Genomic DNA, 25158 nt, shown 5'->3' with positions numbered 1-25158 from the left:
CACAGCACTTGCCATGTCTGGTATGGCAGGACAGGCCCCGCAGTAGTAGTGGAAGAGATTAGGTTCCGATCATGTAGTTATTTAATTAGCTTGAATAATCTCTGGAGAAAATGTTGGGCTGAAATTCTCCCCCGTAACACGTACTACAGATGGGATGTAATAAGAGTGTATACACTTTATACACTGCAGTTGAATTTCAGTTCTTTTGAAGCAAATTTTGGAAATGGTGTTCAGAGTGTGAACACTATTGAATTGCTCATTGCACAATGTAGTAGAGGACAAATTCCCATCCCTTTGCTTTGCAGCCTTTCTTCTGTAGTTGTGGGAAGAAAGGTAATTTCAGTATAACTACAAGCATTTACAAGCCGTATAAAATAAAGACGTAAATGCTACTGGAGTTACAGGGAACATGCTACTGTCATCCTATTCATCCCGCTTGTGCAGGGGAAGTAAAAGCAAAAGATTGCTTGCAAATGATGTATTTTTAATTGGCAAAACAGTTGACAGAACTGCTGTATTAACATGTCTACTGTCTGCAAAAGCCAGCTGAAACATAGAACCTCATTAATTCTGAATGAAACAATTCCCTTCGGGGAACTTGTTGTCAATGAAAGAAATAAGAAAAAAACATTTAACCTTGTCAGATTTGAGTGCATATCTTTTCCCTCCTAACTGAGTCCCATAGTTTGTTCTATCTTAATTAACGTTTCCTGAACTGAAATCCTTTGGGAATTTTTTTTTAAACTTAAAATCCGACTTGATGTAAAAATGACAGAAAAGTCAAATTAGTAGATGTCCATATCTGACACCCACACATGAATAATAAAACTACATAAAGACTTTGTATATGGTGGTCTGTAAGGACGTATATTCCTGTTTCCATCATTTGAACTAATGATTACCAAATTCATGGAGGAAGAATCACATATGTAGGAGTTGGTAATTGTAACTCTTAATGTAGCCTAGTCAGGAAAAATGGAAGTGAATTAATGCAAGAAGAAATGATGAAATATTTGTTACTAGAGTTATACTCAGCAATGTAGATTAACAATCTCACAATGTAATCATCTTAGTCCACAGATTTTGATTACTTTATTTGCTGACTTCTGAAGGTACATTTTAAAGATTTTGTTTACACAAAGGCAAAATATAGAAGATGTTAGAACTGATGGTGGGGCAGCCACAAGTGCCGCCACACATTCCAGTGCCAACATAGCATGCCCACAATGTTTGGCAGAACAACACAAACAACAAAAAAGCGAGTGAACAACAGTGGAACAAGCTGCTTTTCCACCATCTATCTATCTATCTATCTATCTCTCTCACTCTCACTCTCACTCTCACTCTTACACTCACACTCACACTCACACTCACACTCTGACAGGCAACCTCAGCTCAGGCTGCCTCTGGAACTCCAGTCCTTGGCCCATGACTCTCAGTCTCGCAGACAGCAGGCCCTCAACTTTGGACTCCACCCCAGGACTCGCTAGTCAAGGGTTTGACAGGTCAACAGGTCAGGAAACTTCTGTGGAGTGAGAAGCTGAGAAACAATTGAACATTTCAGTGGAACTTGAAAAAGTGCGTGATTAAACTGATTTTTAAAAATTCTATGCAAGACTGAGAGGTTGAGGAGATTTTAGAATAGAATGGAGGGTCAATCATAAAGTGGAAGGCAGGACAGATTAAATGAAAAAGGGATGACGATACAAAGCAAAGAGGAATAGAAATGGGGGCAGGTAAATTTAAAAAAAACTGCTTTGGTGAGATGAAGTGGGAGAAATGAAAACATCATTTACAAGTGTTGATCTCCAAACTAAGTCTGGTTTTGAGCCTAATGAGTCTAGCCAAAAGCTTAGGTTCTGTTCCTCAGGTTTTCATTCCTGAGTGGGAATGAAACAGGACAGTAAAGCGAGGTTAGAGTGAGAGAAGATCAGGGAATTACCATAACAGGCAACTGGAAACTCTATGCTCTGTTTGCAAATTGAATTGAGGTGTTCCAAAAAAAGAGGTTGAGATCTTGCTGATTCGTTCCTCCTCTTTAAATCTCGTTTTTGTTGAAGGTAGGTGGTTTAACAGCAAGCTACAGTGAAAGCAGTGACAGTTGCATTGCCTTGTATTCTATTCTTGTTTCACCCCTTTGAAATGGACTGCCATGTTAGATATGCTGCGTGAGCTTTGGAGATTTGGATTGACAAGCTATTTTAATATGGGTCTGTTGGTAGAACTCCTTCATCCGATTCATGGGCCTTGTCTGCGCTCTCAAATGTGTATAAAAGATACCACATCACTATATTTTAAAGACAAACAGGGCAGTTATCAGTTTTTTGTTTTTGGCCCATATATCAGAATCGGGTTTAATATCTCTGGCATTTATTGTGAAATTTGTTAACTTAGTGGCAGGAGTACAATGCAACACATGATAATATAGAAAAAATAAGTAAATCAATTGCAGTGAGTACATATATGCATATTAAGTAGTTAAATTAAAAATAGTGCAGTAACAGAAATGATAAAAAAAGGGAGGTTGTGTTCATGGGTTCAATGTCCTTTTAGGAATCGGATGGCAGAGGGAAAGTAGCTGTTCCTATGGGCAATATATGTCCCACAATGTCAGATTATATGGTTTATTATATGGAGCTTGTATATGTCCCACAATGTCAGATTATATGGTTTATCATATGGAGCTTGCAGGTGCAGGACGGTTGTGGCGTGGCACGTGCAGGCCGAATTGAGGTGGTGGGACCCAGGCCCCAGAGTGAGGAGTGAGCTAATGTTTAGTCATTGCTGGAGCAGACTTGGAGCCAGTTCAAAGCTGCAGATCCGAGGCAAAGCAGAGCCGAGACAGCAGGGCCTGAGAGCGAGGAGCGAGCTGGTATTTAGCCGATTTAAGTGCTGGACCGGATTGAGAAGGTCAGGGCCAGAGTCAAGGGATGGGCCGGCATTGAGCTTGCTGCTTGGCGAGGGTTGCTCGTCTCCACACTAAACTGAGGCAGTGGCCTGCAGCTAAAAGGCTCCTTGTCTGACGGCAGTGATGACTGGCTTCGTGGCTGTGAACTCGCTTCCAAGGACACACACAAAATGCTAGAGGAGCTCAGCAGGCCAGGCAGCATCTATGGAAAAGAGTGCACAGCTCTGGGCTGAGACACTTCAGCAGGACTGGAGAAAAAAAGCTGAGGAGTAGATTTAAATGGTGGGGGTGAGGGGAGAGAAAAACACCAGGTGATAGGTGTAACCTGAAGGGAGAGGGATGAAGTAAAGAGCTGGGAAGTCAACTGGTGAAAGAGGTACAGGGCTGGAGAAGGGGAGTCTGATAGAAGAGGACAGAAGGCCATGGAAGATAGAAAAGGGGGAGGATCACTAGATGGAGGCGATGGGCAGGCAAAGAGATAAGGTGGGAGTGAGAAAAAGGAATGGGGAATGGTGAAGGGGAGGAGAGGGGAGCCATTCCTGGAAGTTCGAGAAATCGATGTCCATGCCATCAGGTTGGAGGCGACCCAGGTGGAATATAAGGTACAGTTCTTCCAACCTGAGTGTGGCTGCATGGCGACAGTAGAGGAGGCCATGGATTGACATTCTTGAATGGGAATGAGATGTGGAATTAATATAGGTGGCCACTGTGAGATCACACTTTTTCTGATGGACAGAGTATAGGTGCTTGGCAAAGCGGTCTCCCAATCAGTGTCAGGTCTTGCTGATATATGGGAGGTCACATCAGGAGCACCAGGCTAGTATATGACCCCAACAGACTCATAGGCGGCGTCACCTCACCTGGAAGGATGAACTTTAGCTCAGTATGTTATTTGCTCACTTTATAATGTTTGCATGATTTGTTCTTTTGTTTTGCACATTGGGTGTTTGACAGTCTTTTTTAACGGGATCTGTTGAGCTTCTTTGTTTTGTGGCTGCATGTAGGGAGATGACTCTCGAGGTTCTATATAGTAACCATACTTTGATAATAAATGTACTTTGAACTGTTGTTTACAAATAGGCTAATGTTTCTCCAACATTAAAAAAGTGACTACGCTTAATAATTCATTGGATGTAAAGTACTTTTGTAGTCTCTGGAGGAGATGTAAAGGTGTACATAGAAATGGAAGTTTTATAGTTTTATTCAATGTTTTTCTTTTAGTCAGAAGAAAGTTCACCTGCAGACACTACGTGAGCAGTCTGAAGTTCAGAAAATGACCCCACGAGAGAGGATGAGACTCCGAAAATTGCAGAGTGCAGATGAAAAAGCTAAGAAGTTGAAGTATGTGCAGAAGAGCAGCATGTGTTTCATTTGAGGAAGAAATGCACTCAGTGCTCAGAAATGTTAACTTTGTTTTCAAATTCCAGTTGATCCTCACTACATGAAGTGAATTGAACATTAAAACGTTCATCCTTGTATTAAATATGACCTTGGATCATTAAAAGCTGACAGCACATGAATCCTTTTTATATTTCATTCAGATGTGACTATGTGATGAACTAACATTTCTTGAAGCTTGAGTGATAACCTCCTACCGAGGAGCGATATTCAACTTTGGCCTCCAACAACAATATTTGAGCAAGTGTTAGCCACTGGTTAAACTCATCTCCGACATATTCAGCTTCAGTTAAACTGAAAGAATAAGATATCAGGACATGAATATAACTGGTGGAAATGCACTTGGATATGTGACCGGAAATGTATTTCTTCCTTCACTATTTATCTTCTGGTGTGGCTCATTGCCTTACAACTGACTTATCATAAAATATGATTAATAACCAGCTTTCACTGTCACATTTGAAATGAAAGAAATGATGAAACAGTTGTTTTCTAAACATTTCTTGTTTTTGCTATTTTCTTTTTTTTAACATCACAAATATTAACATTTGACCAGATTTCCTCAAGTAACTCATAATGAAAATGCTTCATTTAACTCTTGATTTATGAAATTTAGGTTGGAATTTTGACTTACCTTTTTTAAAAAACAAATACCTCAGTGTTGGCGCGTGGCCAAGTAGTTAAGCTGTTCATCTAGTGATTTGAAGGTCACTAGTTCGAGCCTTGGCTGAGGCAGCGCGTGTGTCCTTGAGCAAAGCACTTAATCACGTATTGCTCTGTGACGACACCGGTGCCAAGCTGTGTGGGTCCCAATGCCCTTCCCTTGGACAACATCGGTGGTATGGAGAGGGGAGACTTGCAGCATGGGCAACTGCTGGTCTTCCATCAACCTTGCCCAGGCCTGCGCCCTGGAAACCTTCCAAGGCACAAATCCATGGTCTCATGAGACTAACGGATGCCTATAAACCTCAGTGTTTAAATTTGAGGTTAGATGATTTTACCTTGATAATTTGTCCAACTTCCCCTTAAGTCTGAAAACTGTAATAAGTCACTGTAAGGGTTCCTGTTTTCAGATGAGAATAAATCCAAATTCCTTAGCCTTCCAGGCAAAGATTGTGGTTCAATGGATAATGCTCTTCTCCTGAGTCAGAAGGTTTTCCACTGCAGGGTTGAAACCCTGTTACAAAGCTCTTATTGACTGTCTCACCTCTCAACCCCTCATCACAGGGACTTCATTAGGTCTGTAGTACACTGCCCTACCCCTGATCTTGGCATCAAAACATGCCAGTGGACAACATATTGTGTGCTCCAGGCAGGGGCATGGTCAACAGCTTGGCTCAGCGTTCATGGCAGCCAGCGTTACTTATTGTTCTTGCGTTAAAGTGCATTTATGGGATTATGGTGAGATGCTCCAGTTCATTTGTTGTTACATTTTAGTTTGGGCTATACAGTTATTCGCTTGCGTATTTGTGGATCTCTCTAACTGTAACTAGAGTGTGTGATGATCACCTCCCCCATCTGTATCTGACTGATTGCGTTCTCTCCCCGGGTCTCAGTGCCCGGTCTGTTTTTGTACTTGTCGCAATAAAACCGGAAGTTGAGCTAAACGGGTTTCTCTCGTCTGACATCATGGTCCAAATGCTCACCACAGTGGTGTCAGGAGCGGGATTAGAAACTGATGGCGAGATTGAAGAGCTGTGATGTCGTATGAGCATCTTATGACCTGGGGAATAAGTCGAGGCACTGAGCCGTATGCCTCCTCCGCACCCCAGGGACGGGCTCCCGAAGACGGAATGCCAACTCAGAGAGAGGGCCTGGGAACCCAGCATCGTGCTTTCACAGAGAACCCCAACAGGTCGAGCTTACCCTGGCTCTCCACTGGGGAACATGGCAGAGTGCATCACCTGCGTCCCTTGTGTCCTGCACTGAGGAACACAGGACGCCGCAGGCGAGGGAGGACAGGCAGCACGGCAGATGCCACTGACGCTGCTGGAGCGAGAGGAAGACCAGTGGACCGCAGCGATTAATGCCACAGGGCCCACCCTGAGCATCAACAGATACAATGGTACCAGCCGCTCGGAGCCTTACCTGGCGCGAGTCAAGCTTGCTGCATGCACAGTGGGTGGAGCCCCACCGAGAAGGTGGCGCACCTTGCCCTGGCTCTGGAGGGGTTGGCCTGCGAGCCCTCCTTGGCCTAGTGCTGGTTGAGCAGCGTGACAACAGGGCCCGTGTAGTGGCGTTTTGAGCAGAGGCCATCGGGGGAGCAATGAGGGAAGAACTGTGTAGCAGACGGCGCTGTGTGGGAGAAAACCTAGGGGCGTTTGCAGCAGATCTCCAGCACCGTGCTCGGCATGGCTACCTCCAGTTCCCTCCCGCGGCTCAGGAGGAGGTTGCCCTCCGCGCCTTTGTAAAGGGGCTGATGCTGGAGTGCCTTTGGCAGCATGTTCGCCTGGCATCATTGCTGGCCGAGGCAGGGAGGGCAGAATCTATTTTAGCATATTCCGCCCCCCCGGCATTCCAGCGTCATTCCGCATGCCACGAGCCCAGGCTTGTGTCACCGAGGCGGAGCAGAAAACTCGTGAGCCCGTGAGACAGGTACGACCAGTGCCGCACGGGCCCCACCCCATGCCATGGAGCGATCTCTGCTGCCGGTGTGCCAAGACAGGCTCTGTGGCCTGGGACTGCTCCGCACCAGTACCATTCCACAGCCCAGTGGAGCCATTAGGAAGCTTGGCTCGCGCCAGGTAAGGCTCCGAGCGGCTGGTACCATTGCATCTGGAGAGGTTCAGGGAGCCACACTGCCTGAGAATCCCCCTGTTGTCTCCTCTCCAGGAGGGCCATTTGGATGAAGAAGCAGGGCTTATAAGTGGACTGCATGGCGGAGGGCCATCAGATGCCATGAGCTGGTGAACACAGGGTCAATCGTCACCATCATCTGTCTGGGTATCTATCCTAACCAGGGCAAGCCACCCGGCCTGGGCAGTCAGTGATGGCGGTCCAGCTGGCAGCGGTTACCGGCGATGAGAGGGAAGAGGAGGCAGTGGGGAGAAACACAGTGGAACACGAATTTTGGCTAGCTGATATCTGGAACGCCTGCATCGTTGGCCTGGACCTGCTGTCCTGCTGAGGATGTGCCAGGGGCCAACACTCTACCCCAGCACTGAAGCCGTGGCTCTCCGGCAGAGCAGCTTCAGGAAGTGGACCAGGCGGGCGCAGGAGCAGCCACCGTTGGTCTCACAGCGGCCCAGCGCAACACCGTGGATCCAGGAACAAGCCAATGATGGTGGCACTTCAAGTGACGGCCGGCGGCGAGGTGAACCTCCCCGCCATTGACCAGCAGCTGCGCAGCAAGCAGGTGAGCGGTCCCGTGCGAGGGGATGGGTGAGCGTGGGATGGTGATCAGAGTGGCTAGCAGTCTCTGCCCTGGACCTGGAAGCCAAAGCTCCATGTTCTCAGCGGGCATTCTGGAGATGCGGGACGGGTTGCTTGCTGTTCCAACGGTGGCAGTTCTCCGACGATGGCACACATTTCCTGCAGCTGGTGGTCTGCTGGTTTTCTGCACCACAGTGGTGCCGTTGATGTACAGGCTGGTGGGGGGGGCAGCTACTTCGGGGTCATAAAGACATTGAGCAAGTTGCGCGAACGCTTCTGTCGGATTGGGTACTGGCGGGACGTGGAGCTGTCTGTGCACTGATGAGATGCTTGCGCGTCCCAGAAGGGGCCGGGCCATCAGCCTAGGGCACCAATACAGCAGTACATGGTGGGTCTACTGCCCCACCCAGAAGAGGGCGCTGTCCACCGGACTGGAAAGCCACTGGAACGGGTTGGGAGAGGTGCTCGACAGCATCTCCAAATGTGATATATCGGGTGTGGTTGCCTGGGTGGTGGAAGGCTGCACCGGGATCGGCTGGCGCTGCATTGGCCCTTAGCCCACCACCAACCCAGCTAGGCTGAAGGAAGGAAGTGAATCTCCCGCTGCCCTGCCTGTTGCTTTACCAAGCAGCTCTTGCAGTGCCTCTCCTGGGGAGGCGGGGGGGGGGGGGGCTGCTTCATAGACCACCCGATGCCCCAGGCAGCAGTATCAACCACCACCAGGACTCTTGGACTTTGTTGTGGACTCTGGTTGCAGGGGACGGCTGACCCCTCGGGTGGGCGCAGTGTGCCTCTCTGGGCGGGGCCGTGGTCTCAACATACCAGTGCTATTTATTGTTCTTGTCTTAAAATGTGTTCGTGGGGTTATGGTGGGATGTTCCAGTTCATTTATTGTCACATTTTTGCTCGGGTTATACTACAGTTATTCGCTTGTGTGTTTGTCATTCTGACTGTAACCAGCGTGTGTAATAACCACCTCCCCCATCTGTACGTGACGGAGTGGATGCTCTTAGCGCTCCATCTGTTTTTGTGCTTGTCGCAATAAAATTGGCAGTTGAGCTAAACGAGCTTCTCTCATCTGTGTCACAGTATTTTTGTTGTCAAAATTAATATTGCCTGGTCAATTGAGCCCAGGGATTTCTATACTGAGACAGTTGTCAGAACTTTTCTGCAGCAGCTGATTAGGGTGGACTATGATTTTTATGGTATATAGTTAAGCAGATAATATGAATGTATGAATCCACCATTTCTTTTTCAACAATTATTTTTCCAGAAAGTACAAAGACTTCACAATCTGCCCCTTATAGATAGAAATATGGGTGGTGTTACAGTCAAGAATTTGCTGGTGTGGTTAAATTTATTAATCATTATATTTTAATGTATGTATCCAGAATTATAAGAGCAACCATTTTCTGGATTACTAGCCTGAAGTTGTCTTCTTTCTATATTTTGTTCGTTATTCCGATAAGGTATTGATTTTATTTGGTTATCTGTATTCACTAGGTTCAGTTGATTAGCACATACAGTTGCTTTCAAACCGACTGCGCTGCAAGATGTAAAGAACTGATGTTCTCCGTTTCATACCAATAGGCAGCTGGCTGAGGAGAAATACCAGGAAAATCATCGACGCATGCAGCAACTGAGGAATCGCAATTTTCAGCAAGTCAGCGTGGATGTTCTGCATGTAAGTCAGTATGTGATTGGTAGGGATGGAAGGCACCCAGTACAATATTTGCCATCCTCCCTGCAGGGTTTCTAAGTACAGGGATGGCAGTGATGTTATCAAAAAATATTTTGGTGATCATTAAAATTTCAATACATGTATTTAAATCTAACAGCAACAATTAACTGTGGCAGTCTGGTTAAGAGCTATATAAAAGTATGGCAAGAATAGAAAAACAAGCTATCTCAATTTAATTCAGTTTTAACTGAATCTAGAAGATCCTGCATGATATAAGAAGATGTTTATTTTTTCATTTCTTTTATGACAAAGTGATTAATGGCACTAAGTAGTGGGGAATGGTGAGCTGAATAAAGAGACTTGACGTCCGGTCAGTGGATAACAGGGTTCTGGAACCCACTACCTGAGATAGTGCTGGTCATGGTTATTTTCAGAAACTGCCTGTGGTTCTGAGATTTCTACAACATAATCTATTCTGTATCAAGAGTTAGGAAGAGGAAGTAACTTGAATTAATGCAGGGTTCTGTAATACTATCAAGGAAGTCACAGTAAGGATCTGTTCAGATGCTGCTTAGTATATGTGCTGAAATTAAATTACTCTTAATAAATGCCTTGATTTCAATAGCAACTTCAGACATAGGATTGCCTCCATGTAATTACTGTTCTGTTTTACAGAAGAATGTTTTAACTTTGGATAAATAAGCTTACATACAAAATTATCTTCCATTATTTGCACTTGCAAAGTTTTCCAAAATTTGGAATGCTCTTGGAAATCCACAAAATGGTGTGGAAGCAATAGAGCTTCTATCACACCTGATCTATTAACTTTTGATGGAGCGCAAGATGCTTTTTACAACCCCAGAAGCAAAGCAACCTCATGGGAGAAGACAATTACGCAAGAAGTCAGTTGAGAAAAGTTGAACCATTATCACTGGGTCATCTAAAACAACAGTGCAAAACCTTCAGGGTGGTTATTGATTAACCCTTCCATTGCTGCTATTCTATTACATGCCCTCTGTTGGAATCTGGAATAAAATGCTAGAATTTTCTCCATGGAGTTTGTGCAACTTTCTTGTGTTGCATTTGTTGAAGAAAGTAAGAGACTTTAAAAAAAATTTCCCAATGTTCAATTCAATTTCTTGCTGTTGCCTTTTATATCCGTTTACTTCTCAAAATTCCATCCAATTGGATAGTACACAAAATTGCTCTAATTTTCTAAAGCTCAATTTACTCTAAGCCTAGAAACTTGTAGTTGAAAGATGGCCAAAATTTCTTGAAAATGAAGACTGTGGGGAAAAAAGATAAATCTCATTGTAATGTATTTCCCAATTTTCTGTCTTCTGTTCAATTTGACAGCCAGCTATGAAGCCAAATCTTGGCAGTCTAATTCAAATGCCTCTTTTATATGCAATCACTGTAGTGTTCTGAGTTTTGTATTTAAACTTTGATTATTGGCCATTCCTTCAGCTGCAAAGGTTCTAAACTTTAGAAGTATCTGCATTTATACTTTGATGAAGCAGTGTTGGGTCTTCTGTATTCTTGTGGAGATATTCTACAGATGAAATCTGCCTTTTTTTTGTAATGCATATCTGAATGAGAATCCTAAGATTTTGAGTTTTGAAGCATTACAGAATTTTGAGTATCCCATTCTCCTGTCTTCTCCCTGTAATTTTTGATGCCCTGAGTAATCAAGGGCCTGTCAACCTCTACCTTAAATATTCCCAGTGATTTGGCCTCCACAGACATCTATGGCAATGAATTCCACAGATTCACCATCTGCTGGCTAACGGTGGGGTGGAGAAGAGGAGAGCTGTCGTCATTGGAGACTCTATAGTTAGGGGAGCAGACAAGAGATTTTGTGGACGTGAGAAGGACACCCGCATGGTTTGTTGCCTCCCGGGTGCCAGGGTCCGGGATGTCTCTGACCGGGTGCACGACGTCCTGGTACAAGAGGGAAAGCAACCAGAAGTCGTGATACATGTAGGGACCAACGACATAGGCAAGAAGGGGGATGAGGTCCTGAAGTGTGAGTTTCAGGAACTAGGCAGAAGGCTGAAGAACAGGACCTCAAGGGTGGCGTTCTCAGGATTGCTGCCAGTGCTACATGACAGTAATGGTAAGAATTGGAGGAGATGGCAGTTGAATGCGTGGCTGAGGAGTTGGTGCAGGGAGCTGGGTTTTAGATTTTTAGATCATTGGGATCTCTCCTGGGGAAGGTGGGACCTGTACAGATTGGATGGATTGCACCTGAACTCGAGGGGGAGCGATATCCTTGCAGGTAGGTTTGCTAGCATGGTTCGGGAGGGTTTAAACTAATTTGCAAGGGAGATGGGATCCAGAGCGATAGAGCAGTGAAAGAAGTGCATGGAGTTAAGCCAGATCTAACATATAGAGAGGCTTTGAGGAAAGAGAGGCAGAATAAACAGTGTAAAGACGGTAAGGTAGAAGGGCTGAAGTGTGTGTATCTCAATGCAAGAAGCATCAGGAACAAAAGTGATGAACTGAGAGCTTGGATACATACATGGAATTATGATGTAATGGCCATTACAGAGACTTGGCTGGCACCAGGGCAGGAATGGATTCTCAATATTCCTGGATTTCAGTCCTTTAAAAGGGATAGAGAGGGTGGAAAAAGGGGAGGAGGGGTGGCATTACTGGTCAGGGATACTATTACAGCAACAGAAAGGGTGGGTAATGTAGCAGGATCCTCTTTTGAGTCAACATGGGTGGAAGTCAGGAACAGGAAGGGAGCAGTTACTCTATTGGGGGTATTCTATAGGCCCCCTCGTAGCAGCAGAGATACAGAGGAGCAGGTTGGGAGGCAGATTTTGGAAAGGTGCAAAAATAACAGGGTTGTTATCCTGGGTGACTTTAACTTCCCTAATATTGATTGGCACCTGATTAGTTCCAAGGGTTTAGATGGGGCAGAGTTTGTTAAGTGTGTCCAGGACGGATTCCTGTCACAGTATGTGGACAAGCCGACTAGGGGGAATACCATACTAGATCTAGTACTAGGTAATGAACTGGGTCAGGTCACAGATCTCTCAGTGGTTGAGCATCTGGGGGACGGTGACCACTGCTCCCTGGCCTTTAGCATTATCATGGAAAAGGATACATCAGAGAGGACAGGAAAATTTTTAATTTTACCACTTTTTTAAAATTTAATTTAATTGGAGGAATTTAAGGTAGGGGCTTATATGGGAGGCAGGGTTTGAGAGTCGGCACAACAATGTGGGCCAAAGGGCCTGTACTGTGCTGTACTATTCTATGTTCTATGTTTAATTGGGGAAGGGCAAATTATGAGACTATAAGGCTAGAACTTGTGGGTGTGAATTGGGATGATGTTTTTGCAGGGAAATGTACTATGGACATGTGGTCGATGTTTAGAGATCTCTTGCAGGATGTTAGGGATAAATTTGTCCCGGTGAGGAAGATAAAGAGTGGTAGGGTGAAGGAACCGTGGGTGACAAGTGAGGTGGAAAATCTAGTCAGGTGGAAGAAGGCAGCATACACGAGGTTTAGGAAGCAAGGATCAGATGGGTCTATTGAGGAATATAGGGAAGCAAGAAAGGAGCTTAAGAAGGGGCTGAGAAGAGCAAGAAGGGGGCATGAGAAGGCCTTGGCGAGTAGGGTAAAGGAAAACCCCAAGGCATTCTTCAATTATGTGAAGAAAATAAGGATGACAGGAGTGAAATAGGACCGATTAGAGATAAAGGTGGGAAGATGTGCCTGGAGGCTGTGGAAGTGAGCGAGGTCCTCAATGAATACTTCTCTTCGGTATTCACCAATGAGAGGGAACTTGATGACGGTGAGGACAATATGAGTGAGGCTGATGTTCTGGAGCCTGTTGATATTAAGGGAGAGGAGGTGTTGGAGTTGTTAAAATACATTAGGACGGATAAGTCCCCGGGGCCTGACGGAATATTCCCCAGGCTGCTCCACGAGGCGAGGGAAGAGATTGCTGAGCCTCTGGCTAGGATCTTTATGTCCTCATTGTCCACGGGAATGGTACCGGAGGATTGGAGGGAGGCGAATGTTGTCCCCTTGTTCAAAAAAGGTAGTAGGGATAGTCTGGGTAATTATAGACCAGTGAGCCTTACGTCTGTGGTGGGAAAGCTGTTGGGAAAGATTCTTAGAGATAGGATCTATGGGCATTTAGAGAATCATGGTCTGATCAGGGACAGTCAGCATGGCTTTGTGAAGGGCAGATCGTGTCTAACAAGCCTGATAGTGTTCTTTGAGGAGGTGACCAGGCATATAGATGAGGGTAGTGCAGTGGATGTGATCTATATTGATTTTAGTAAGGCATTTGACAAGGTTCCACACAGTAGGCTTATTCAGAAAGTCAGAAGGCATGGGATCCAGGGAAGTTTGGCCAGGTGGATTCAGAATTGGCTTGCCTGCAGAAGGCAGAGGGTGGTGGTGGAGGGAGTACATTCAGACTGGAGGATTGTGACTAGTGGTGTCCCACAGGGATCTGTTCTGGGACCTCTACTTTTCGTGATTTTTATTAACGACCTGGATGTGGGGGTAGAAGTGTGGGTTGGCAAGTTTGCAGACAACACAAAGGTTAGTGGTGTTGTACATAGTGTAGAGGATTGTCAAAGATTGCAGAGAAACATTGATAGGATGCAGAAGTGGGCTGAGAAGTGGCAAATGGAGTTCAACGCGGAGAAGTGTGAGGTGGTATACTTTGGAAGGACAAACTCCAAGGCAGAGTACAAAGTAAATGGCAGGATACTTGATAGTGTGGAGGAGCAGAGGGATCTGGCGGTACATGTCGACAGGTCCCTGAAAGTTGCCTCACAGGTGGATAGGGTAGTTAAGAAAGCTTATGAGGTGTTAGCTTTCATAAGTCGAGGGATAGAGTTTAAGAGTCGCGATGTAATGATGCAGCTCTATAAAACTCTGGTTAGGCCACACTTGGAGTACTGTGTCCAGTTCTGGTCGCCTCGCTATAGGAAGGATGTGGAAGCATTGGAAAGGGTACAGAGGAGATTTACCAGGATGCTGTCTGGTTTAGAGAGTATGCATTATGATCAGAGATTAAGGGAGCCAGGGCTTTACACTTTGGAGAGAAGGAGGATGAGAGGAGACATGATAGAGGTGTACAAGATAATAAGAGGAATAGATAGAGTTGATAGCCAGCGCCTCTTCCCCAGGGCACCATGACTCAATACAGGAGGACATGGCTTTAAGGTAAGGGGTGGGAAGTTGAAGGGGGATATTAGAGGAAGGTTTTTTACTCAGAAAGTGGTTGGTGCGTGGAATGCACTGCCTGAGTCAGTGGTGGAGGCAGATACACTAGTGAAGTTTAAGAGACTACTAGACAGGTATATGGAGGAATTTAAGGTGGGGGCTTATATGGGAGGCAGGGTTTGAGGGTCAGCACAACATTTTGGGCTGAGGGGCCTGTACTGTGCTGTACTATTCTATGTTCTAAAGAAATTCTTCATTGTCTCAGTTCAAAAGGGACAACCTTGTATTTTGAGGCCGTGCTTTGCTGGTCCTAGATCCACCACTATTGGAAACATCCTCTGCATCTCCAGTCTGTCCAATATTCGATAAGTTTTAATGAGATTCCCCTCCCCCCTCCCCATTCTTCTAAACTCCAACAAGTACAGGTCCAGAGCCATCAAATGTTCTTCATATATTAACTATTTCATTCCCAGATCCTTCTTGTGAACCTTCTCTGGACCTTCTCCAATACCAGCTCATCCTTTCTTAGATATGAAGCCCAAAACTGCTCACAGTTCTCCAAATGTGGTCTGGCCAATGCCTTATAAAGCCTGGCTCTTAAACTTTATCTAACTTCAATCCTCTTAAACCTCTGAAATGCTCTATTCCATAAAAGTCAATATATAAATACCACTGTTACCATTATTCTACTGGTATGGTTGACAATGACATTTTAATTTCCAGATTGTGAGACTTGTATGATTCATTCAATGAGTGTTTTTTACTGCCCGTTATACTTCTGGTGTTTAGGACTGGATTGAAGGTCCTCCATTTCTGTTTGTCCTTGGCCATCTTCTCTATGGTGTCCCAGATATGGTTCAGGGTCCTTTGTCTGAGCGGCTTCCTTCATCGTGCCAGTAGCTTCCTCTTGGTTTTCACTACTGTCAGCCATGCAAGTCCTGGGTGGAGACTTGGGAATACTGTCACACATAGATATAGGAGGACTTTTCATTGCAGTTTCCGTAACAAGTTTTTTGACTGGTCAGGATTGTTGGCCCCGAGCCGAACGCCTGAACCTGGAAGATTAGTGGACTATTCTTAGTCTGGCCTCTATCCTTTGACCTGCTTGGCATGGATAGCCCTACCAAGAAGCAGAGCACGAGGTCCTGACTCCAGCCAACATAGCTTTCTGGGTTATTGAGGCACGCAAGCCTCCAAACACTGCAACAAGTTTGTGGTCCTCTTGGAGGAATGTGAGTTTAGGTAGCCTTAGTTGTTCCTTCCCTTAATCAGGCATGTCCTTATTGGTGGAACAGACTCAATGTGTTGAATGACCTAATTCTTTTGGTCTATTGTCTATGTGTAGTCTGTGAGTCTCATAGAGTTTATGGATCAGTGAATCATCAGCATTTATGGAGAAGGTTGCTAATAAGACCCATCATGTCTTTTCCTGTTCAAAGTGTTTTATTTGTCAAAACCAAAGTTCCTGTCCTGAGGTTCATAACCTTGATAGTTATAGCACATTAAGTCCATGATTTTTTTAAAGTTTTTTTCCCCGCAGTTACCATTTCTAGCCTCCATCCCCTCTTCTTTCAAGTTCAAGTTTAATTTTCATTCAACCGTACATCAATACCCATGAATACAGGACGTGACGAAGGGTCTCAGCCCAAAACATCAACTGTGTATTCATTTACATGGATGCTGCCTAACCTGCTGAGTCCCTCCAGAAATTTTGGGTGTGTTGTTCTGGATTTCCAGCATCTGCAGAATACCTTGTGTTGGCGATTATATTAATTGTAGGTTAAACCTGCAGATGTTTCGTGAACTGTCTGAAGGATGATGGCCTTTGTTGCGATGTTCACTGGCAATATTTTTCCCATGGATCTGTATTTACTTGCAAAACGGACACAGACACTATAGGACTGAGACTCAAGTGTACTGAGGTCATGGACCGTGTCTGGATTACAGAAGAGGCGATGCTTTCACCTTGAGGCAAACTAGGGTGGATAAATCCACAGGGCCTGAGGAGATGTCGCCTCAGTCCATATGGGAGGCGAGCATAAATTGCAGAGGCCCTGGCAGAGATATTTAAAACACCCTTAGCTCTTGGTGAGGAGCTGGAAGACTGAAGGATAGTTCATGTTATTCTGTTGTTTAAGAAAGCCTGTAAGAATTAGCCAGGAAATTATTGGCTGATGAGCGTGATAAATAAATTATTGGGAGGTATTCTAAGGGACAGGATATATAGGTATTTGCATAGACAACATCTGATTATGATAGTCAACATTGCTTTGTATGTGGCAGGTCAGGTCTAAGCAATCCAACAGCGTTTTTTTAAGGAAGTTACCAAGAAAACTGATAGACATTATCCTAATGGGAATTAGGAAGGTTTTTAACAAAGCCCTGCATGGGAGGCTAGTCCAAAACTCAGGTCATTTAGCATTCACAATGAAGTAGTCAATTAGGTTCAAGAATGGCTTACTGAGAGAGGCCAGAGAGTGGTAATAGTCTCTCTGGCTTGAGGCTTGTAACTAGCGTGCCGCAGGGATTGATGCTGAGTCGGATTTTGTTAATCACCTATATTTAATTATTTAGATGATAATGTAGTAAATTGGATCAACAAATTTGTGGATGACACTAAGGTTAGGGGTTTAATGGCACCAACAATCATTCCACAATCAAAGTCACTTAGATCACATTTCTTCCCCGTTCTAACGTTTAGCCTGAACATCAGATAAAGCCCATGACCATGTCTCACACACAAAATGCTGGAGGAACATCAGCAGGCCAGGCAGCATCTATGGAAAAGAGTACAGTTGAAGTTTCGGGCCAAGATCCTTCGGCAATACTCTTCCATAGGTGCTGCCTGACCTGCTGAGTTCCTCCAGCATTTTGTGTGTATTGCTTGGATTTCCAGCATCTGCAGATTTTCTCCTGTCCGTGACCATGTCTGCATTGAGTTGCTGCCACATGATTTGCTGATTAGATATTTGCAGGAAGGAGTAGATGTACCTAATAAAGAGGCCACTGAGTGCACTGCGCATAAAAATGTCAAGTATAGCAAATATAAAATCAGTTCTATTCACCACAATCCTTCCAACATCTTTACTCATTTTATTGCTGCATCTACTGCTCTTCCTTGAATCTTCATTGCTTTGTTAATCTCTTTTAATTGTTTTTGTGTTATTTTGAGCATACCTAATAGAGAACTTCAGTTCCCAGTGTGCAATGTGGGTGGGTCACCCGGAACCGGAAGTGACATTGGTGAACAGGACACAGACACGCACACTCTTGGCGGGCTACACTGCCCTGGGTAAAATGTGGTCGAGCTGAAGCCATTCTGTAAATCTGTAAATAAAATAAGTTCCAACGTTTTTGTCCATGCAAGTTTGTCTTGATAAAGAACAAACATAACAGTTTTATGCGGCTCCATCACCCCATAGAGATAAATTTACATTAAACTTCCCAACACAATGCGCAGTTAATTATTGCATGGTCATCTGTAAACTGCTGTAATCTGTTGATTGTTAATCTCCAAGTCTCCGTATGTCATATAGCACACTGCAAGGCAGTAACATTTATCCTAACTTGGCTGAGGGACAAGAACATACGCAACAGCTTGTCCATTACTTGTTTTATGTAGAAAAACAGCTGCTTTTTCCTGAAATTATTGCTGAGAATGACAACCCTTTTTCTCTGGTAATTGCAGTATAAGTCAGCATCATTCCTTGCATACAGCACCCACATCTCTCTGCCTGTTAATGCTGAACCAGTAATTATAAAATTTAAACCATTTCACAGAACAGGAATGAACCTGAGAGACAACTGATGCCCATGTTAATGCTCTTCTCGAGCCTCCTCCCACCTTGCCTCATCTCATCCTGTCAACATTCCCTTCCCCCTCATTGAATTATCTCACTTTTCTGGTCTAATTTAGATTTCTGACCAATGTTCATTCCTTTGTCGACATCACTACAGATTAGCTGTTCAGCGTCGCAATAGCATCACTGAGAACTGCCAGATTTGGCTGCCACATTTCCTAAAAGAGAATAATATTTGCATCATTTATGTTCTGCAAAGTTTATATGGTTGAGCTAACTTTCAGAAATTGAATGAGTTATCGCTGTTCCTTGAGTGAACTGCATGGTTTGGAATGTCAGTGGCTGAGACATGAGCTTAGAAAATTAAAGACTGGCTTTGTCATATGTACATGTGTATTTTGCGTGAAAGACCGACACAGTGCAAGGATCACAAACGAGAAAATCTGCAGATGCTGGAAATCAAAGTAATACACAGAAAATGCTGGAGGAGCTCAACAGGCCGGGCAGCATTTATGGAAAAGAGTAAACAGTCGAAGTTCAGGCCGAGACCCTTCAACAGGATTTTGCAGACGACATAGTCCTGCTCTCTGACCAGATGGACGAAGCACAGCAGCTACTGACAAAAGTGGAAATTGAGTGCAATAAAGTTGGACTTCACCTAAACGCTAAAAAGACAGAGTACATGGTGTTTAACTGCGACGAAGGTACTCTCAAGACCATAGAGAATGATACCATTAAGAAAGTCTTTGACTACAAGTACCTCAGGTCAAGAATGATGAGTTCGGAGAAGGACATAAAGATACGGAAGGCGCTGGCGTGGAGGGCTATGAACGACATGAAGGAAATCTGGAAGTCCAACCTGACCAGAGGGCTTAAAAAGAGGATTTCCATAGCAGTCATAGGGTCCATTCTCACGTACAGATGCGAGACGTGGACACTCACCAAGACTATGCGAAAGTCTCTGGATGGTTGCTATACACGAATGCTCCGGATGGCTCTTGACGTGAGTTGGCAACAGCACATGATGAACGTCGAGCTCTATAACAACCTACCGATGCTCTCCACTAAAATTGAGGCGAGAAGACTGCAACTAGCGGGGCACTGTCTACGCCACCACGAGCTACCTGCCAGCCTAGTCATCATATGGGAGCCCAAGCACGGGAGGATGAACCCTGGACGCCCTCCCAAGACTATGGTCAACACGCTCCTAGAAGATAGCGGCGCAGCTAATGTAGATGAACTGAACACACTGATGAGGGAGAGGAAGAAGCGGAGAGTCTGTCATCGTGCCCGACGCCGGCCCCCTAGGCCTGAGTCGACGTAGTAGTAGTACCCTTCAACAGGACTGGAGAAAAAGGATGAGAAGTCTGAGGATTGTGCGGAGGGACTGCCTGCGAGTGTCTGCATACTTCTGGCTTCAAAGTAGCATGTCCGCAACTTCCTAATGCTAACTTGGATGTCTTTGGGATGTGGGAGGAAACTGGAGCACCACAAGAGGTCATGGTGAGAACGTACAAACTCCTTACAGACAGCGGTGGGAATTGAACCCGGATCGGTGATCTCTGGTGCTAACCGATGGCGTCGATAGACAGAAGCCTTTTTCCCTGGCTGGAAATCTTAAATACCAGAGGGTGTAGCTTTAGTGTGAGAGGGGGAAAGTTTAAGAGAGATTTCTGAGACAATTTTTTTTTATATAGAGTAGTGTTGCCTGGAATGCACTGTCAGGGGAAGTGGTGGAAGTAGATATGATGGCAATATTTAAGAGGCATTTAGGGTGATACACGAACAGGCAGGGAATGGGCGACCATGTGCCATGTGCAGGCAGATTAGTTTGCAAAGACATCGCAGGTCGAAAGGCCTGTTTCTGTGCTGTACTGTTCTATAGTCTAAATATAGTAATTGACTGTTTGCCATGAGCCCAGGCATATTCTTCACCCAATGTATCAGCAGTAGAGCATCTGATGAATTACTCCTCTGAATTTCCTCCAGGAAAAGCCTCAATTCACTAATTGCTCTTGACTCCTCACATAAACCTGCAATAGGTAGGTTTATTGATCTGGCTTCCCGTCAGCCCATTCATCTGAAAGTAGGATGCCAGTTCAAATCCCGCTCCAGAAACTGAGCACTAAAGCTCGGGCTCACTGTTAGTGTGCTGATGCAGATGAAATATTAACCTGAGAACACTTCTGATCTCTTGGTGCATGCTAAAGATTCAGTAAAACTGTTTTGAAGAGCATTAAAGCTGCAGCAAATATCAGCAAAGTATTCCCTGTTTGTTTTTGTTGCAGTTCAAGAGAGTTTGTTGTATGTAAATCGGATGCTGCATTTCTTAAATTATAATAGTGACTTGTAACATACTTTAGATCTTGTAAGAGATTTGAAAGGCAGTTTGAAAAGAAGTTGATAATATAATCAGCAGTAAAAGCAGAGGAAAATACAGCATTCAAATTATCTGTGTAATTACCACTCCACAGAGACTTGATTCATAAGATAGAATGTACGCTTGATCACATATGGTTGAAGTCAACAGAACCAGATTTTAGGGTTCATTATACAAATTTTACAAAGAGAAACAAACTGCTGGAGGAACTCAGCAGGTCAGGCAGTATCTGTGGAGGGAAAAGGAAGGCTGATGTTTAGGATCAAGACCCTACATCAGCCTACACACATAAAAATTGCTGGTGAATGCAGCAGACCAGGCAGCATCTCTAGGAAGAGGTACATTCAACGTTTCAGGCGGAGACCCTTCGTGACAACCCTTCAGATCAATACATATTAGAGTGCTCTGCCATGACGAAGGGTCTCGGCCCGAAACGTCGACTGTACCTCTTCCTAGAGATGTTGCCTGGCCTGCTGCGTTCACCAGCAACTTTTATGTGTGTTGCTTGAAATTCCAGCATCTGCAGATTTCCTGGTGTTTGCATCCCTACATCAGCCTGCTGCCTCCATGGGTGCTGTCTGACTCTCTAAGTTCCTCCAGCAGTTTGTGTTTTTAGGTAGATTGCAGCATCTGCAGTCTCCTTTTTTGATCAAAGGTAAATCTTTACATTTCTGCTCTCAAAAAGATTGACCTCTTGATACTTATGTTGACCAGATTTCTGTACAGTTTCAGCATAGCTACAGCTTTCTTCCATTTTATTGCTTTGGAAGTATAGTGAGTGTCTTACTTTCTAATTCCTGCTCCAAACCTGACTAAGCAGGTTAAATGCTGAATCTGCTAACCTCTATAGATCGTCTCGCCCTTTGGTTAATTCCTCTCTGTTTATATGGTGTGCAGATCAATACATATTAGAGTGCTCTGTCATACTGATTGACAGACTTTACCTGAGAAAACTAAAGAAATTTGGTCTGTCCCCTAAAACCCTCACTAATTTTTATAGATACACAGTAGAAAGCATTCTTCTAGGGTGCATCACAACCTGGTATGGAAGTTGTCCTGTCCAAGACCGAAAGAAGCTGCAGAAGATCGTGGACACGGCGCAGCACATCACACAAACCAATTTTCTGTCCGTGGACTCACTTTATATCGCATGCTGTCGGAGCAGTGCTGCCAGGATAATCAAGGACACGACCCACCCAGCCAACAGACTTTTCGTCCCTCTTCCCTCCGGGAGAAGCTTAGGAGCTTAAAGACTCGTACAGCCAGATTTGGGAGAACAGCTTCTTTCCAACTGTAATAAGACTGCTGAATGGATCCTGACCCGGATCTGGGCCGTACCCTCCAAATATCTGGACCTGACACTCGGGTTTTTTTTTGCACTACCTTACTTTCCATTTTTCTATTTTCTATTTATGATTTATAATTTAAATTTTTAATATTTACTAATTTTTAATATCTTTAATATTTAATATTTGTAATCCAGGGAGTGGGAAGTGCAGAATCAGATATGGCTGTGATGATTGTACATTCTAGTATCAATTGTTTGGTGACAATAAAGTATAAAGTAAAAGTCCTCCAATAAGTGATGGGCTGCTATCATCAACTCCAGCCACCATCTCCCGTTTGCCAAACCAGAAACATTAATTAGATTAGATTAGATTATGAGGGCACTCAGTCCTCATTTATTGTAATTTAGAAATGCATGCATGCATTAAGAAATGATACAATGTTCCTCCGGAGTGATATCATAAAAAAAACAGGACAAACCAAAGACTAACACTGACAAGACCACATGATTATAACATATAGTTACAGCAGTGCAGGGCAATACCATAATTTGATAAAGAGCAGACCATGGGAACAGTCAAAAAAAAAGTCTCAAAGTTCCGATCGACTCCCAGTAGTCTCCGATAGCAGGCAGTAGAAGGGAGAAACTCTCTCTGCCATAAACCTCCAGTCAATGCATTGGAAGCACCCAACCATAGCCGACTCTGAATCTGTCTGAAAACTTCGAGCCTCTGACCAGCCCTTCGACACCGAGCACAGAGCACCATCTCTGCCGAGCGCTTCGACCCCGACCCAGCCGCCGAGCAGCAAGCAAAGCCGAGGACTCAGGGCCTTCCCCTCCGGAGATTCTGGATCACACAGTAACAGTGGCAACGAAAAAGGCATTTCAGAAGTTTCACCAGATGTTCCTTCATTCTCTCACATCTGTCTCCATCAAATCAGGGTTGTGCACGGCACCCTACTTGACAGATTACAGATATCATTCACCGGAGAGGCCGCGCAAGCTGCGTCGTGCCGCCATCTTCTCCTCCGCCATCCTACTTTTCCTAAACACAAGCAAGTTTGCAGATGCTGGAATTCCAAAGTAACACACACAAAATGCTGAAGGAACTCAGCAGGTCAGGCAGCATCTATGGAAATGAATAAACGGTTGGCGTTTCGGGCCGAGAGCTTCCTTCAGGATTAAGAAAGATGAGGGAGGACGCCAGAATAAAACGGTGGGGGAGGGTAAGAAGGCTAGCTGAAAGGTGACAAGTGAAGCCAGGTGGGTGTAATTTTTCCTTTGGTTAAATTGGCTAAACCCTAATGATTCCCCATCCTTTAAGATATTTATTAAAAGTTATCTATTTGATTCAGTCTTTGATCATAAACTCTAATACAAATATTATGAAAACTAATTGACCTAGTTTTGCTTCTCCATCCAGGAAAACAGCTGACCTGCTCAATATTTCCTAAGTTGCATTCACCTGTTGTTTCTCTATGTGGCCCAACATCAGTTTGGTTTTGATAATGAGGAATGCACACAATGTGCTGGAGGAGCTCAGCAGGTCGGGCAGCATCCATCGATGGGAATAGACAGTCGACGTTTCAGACTGAGACCCTTCATCAGGACTGGGGTCCATGTGTAAGAATGATAGAATGATTACAGCATGGAAAGAGGCCATTGAACCCATCAAATCTATGCTGGTTCTATGCAAGAGTAATCCAGCTAGTCCTATCGCCTGTCCTTTCCTCGTTTCCTGCTGATTTTTGTTTAACCCTTTCAAGTACTTCTCTGGTCTCTCTTATTTGCCATGATTGAATCTGCCAGCATTACCTAATGGCAGTAAATTTCTGATCCTAACCCCATTGCCCAGTCTAAAAGCTTTTTCCTAAAGTCACTTATGGCTCTTTTGCCAGTCACATTCATTCTCCGGCCTCCGGTTATTGATTCTGTGCCACTGGGAACAGTTTCCTGAGTCTTCTCTCAGTACACACTTTAATGATTTAAAATATCTTTATCAAATCCCCTCTCAGTTTTCTCTGTTCAAGAGGGAACAGCCCCTTCTCCACACACAAACATTGCAATAAAGCTTCCCCACTCCAGACGTGATTATACTATTAATATAATCTTAATGCAAACTTGATCATTTTACATTAGACCGAACATCCATCTAATTAGAAGTGACAATGCTTTCTACACTAATTGTTGAGGAAATACATTCAGCACTTCCCTCACCCCTGCTCAACAGATCTCTTGAGTACCTACTGCTTCTGAATTTAATTCAGTTCAATATCCTTTTCCAAATTTTGCTTTGAACTGCTGATATGCTAAGTTTTGTATCAACTCCTATAAAAGGTTTTTCATGAGTTCAGTAGCTTCATTAGATTTACTACTGTTAACATGGGTAATCACATCCGCAAACTCAGTGATATTAGTCCCACCCAAATCCACCAGGAGCGTCATTTATTGAGTGATTTTCATATAAGAACATATGTTCAAGCTCGATTCTGATTCCATTACTTCAGCTATTGCTGATATTAAGACTAATAGGGTTGTAATTTCTATTGATTTTACATCAGCGTGGGCCAAATGATGGAATCAGAGTAGACTGACCACATTATTTGAAAGTGGAAATGGGAGTAGGTTAGTTCTAATTCATTGGTTATTTTATGATTCTCATAACAGTTGTTAGCATTTTTAAAATGTTGTGTAGTGTCTCTCTTTAAAAGGAAAATAATTAAATATTTTGTGCTTAAATCTGCATAATCTTTCTCAAAGCTATTGGTTAACCATTTAGCAACTGAAGGCTTGTGTGTTGCAGAGCCGATTGGCAGGATGCTTGGTGTTCTTCAAATTAATGATTTGGACTTAATTGTTTAAATTTAAGGGGCCCCAGATCTAAGGAAGGGTGTACTGGTGTTCAAGAGGGTCTAGAGATTTACGAGAATGATCCTGGTGATGAAAGGTTTGACCTATGAGCAGCATTTGAGGGCCCTAGGCCTGTACTTGCTGAAGTTTACAAGGAAGAGGGGGATCTCACTGACGTTTCAAAAGAGTGGACATTGGAGAGTATATTTCTAGTACTGAGAGAGACGAGTGAATTGGTGGAATAATGTGGATAAATGTGAGGTTATCCACTTTGGTGGCAAG

The 25158-nt window shown here is 44.2% G+C and overlaps 1 protein-coding gene across 3 annotated transcripts in view; it reads left to right on the top strand.

Moving 5' to 3' along the window:
- The window catches only part of nek11 (NIMA-related kinase 11), a 355541-nt gene that overhangs the window by 221406 nt on the left and 108977 nt on the right, over positions 1–25158 (top strand). For all 3 annotated transcript variants that reach the window (XM_072283318.1, XM_072283316.1, XM_072283319.1), the window contains exons 10-11: positions 4130–4249; positions 9269–9362. In XM_072283318.1, the coding sequence (XP_072139419.1) occupies positions 4130–4249; positions 9269–9362 (214 nt within the window). The remainder of the gene's footprint in view (positions 1–4129; positions 4250–9268; positions 9363–25158) is intronic.

Source organism: Mobula birostris, chromosome 19 (genome assembly GCF_030028105.1).
Source record: "Mobula birostris isolate sMobBir1 chromosome 19, sMobBir1.hap1, whole genome shotgun sequence".
Classification (NCBI taxonomy): domain Eukaryota; kingdom Metazoa; phylum Chordata; class Chondrichthyes; order Myliobatiformes; family Myliobatidae; genus Mobula; species Mobula birostris.
This window is presented reverse-complemented; position numbering and strand designations above follow the sequence as displayed.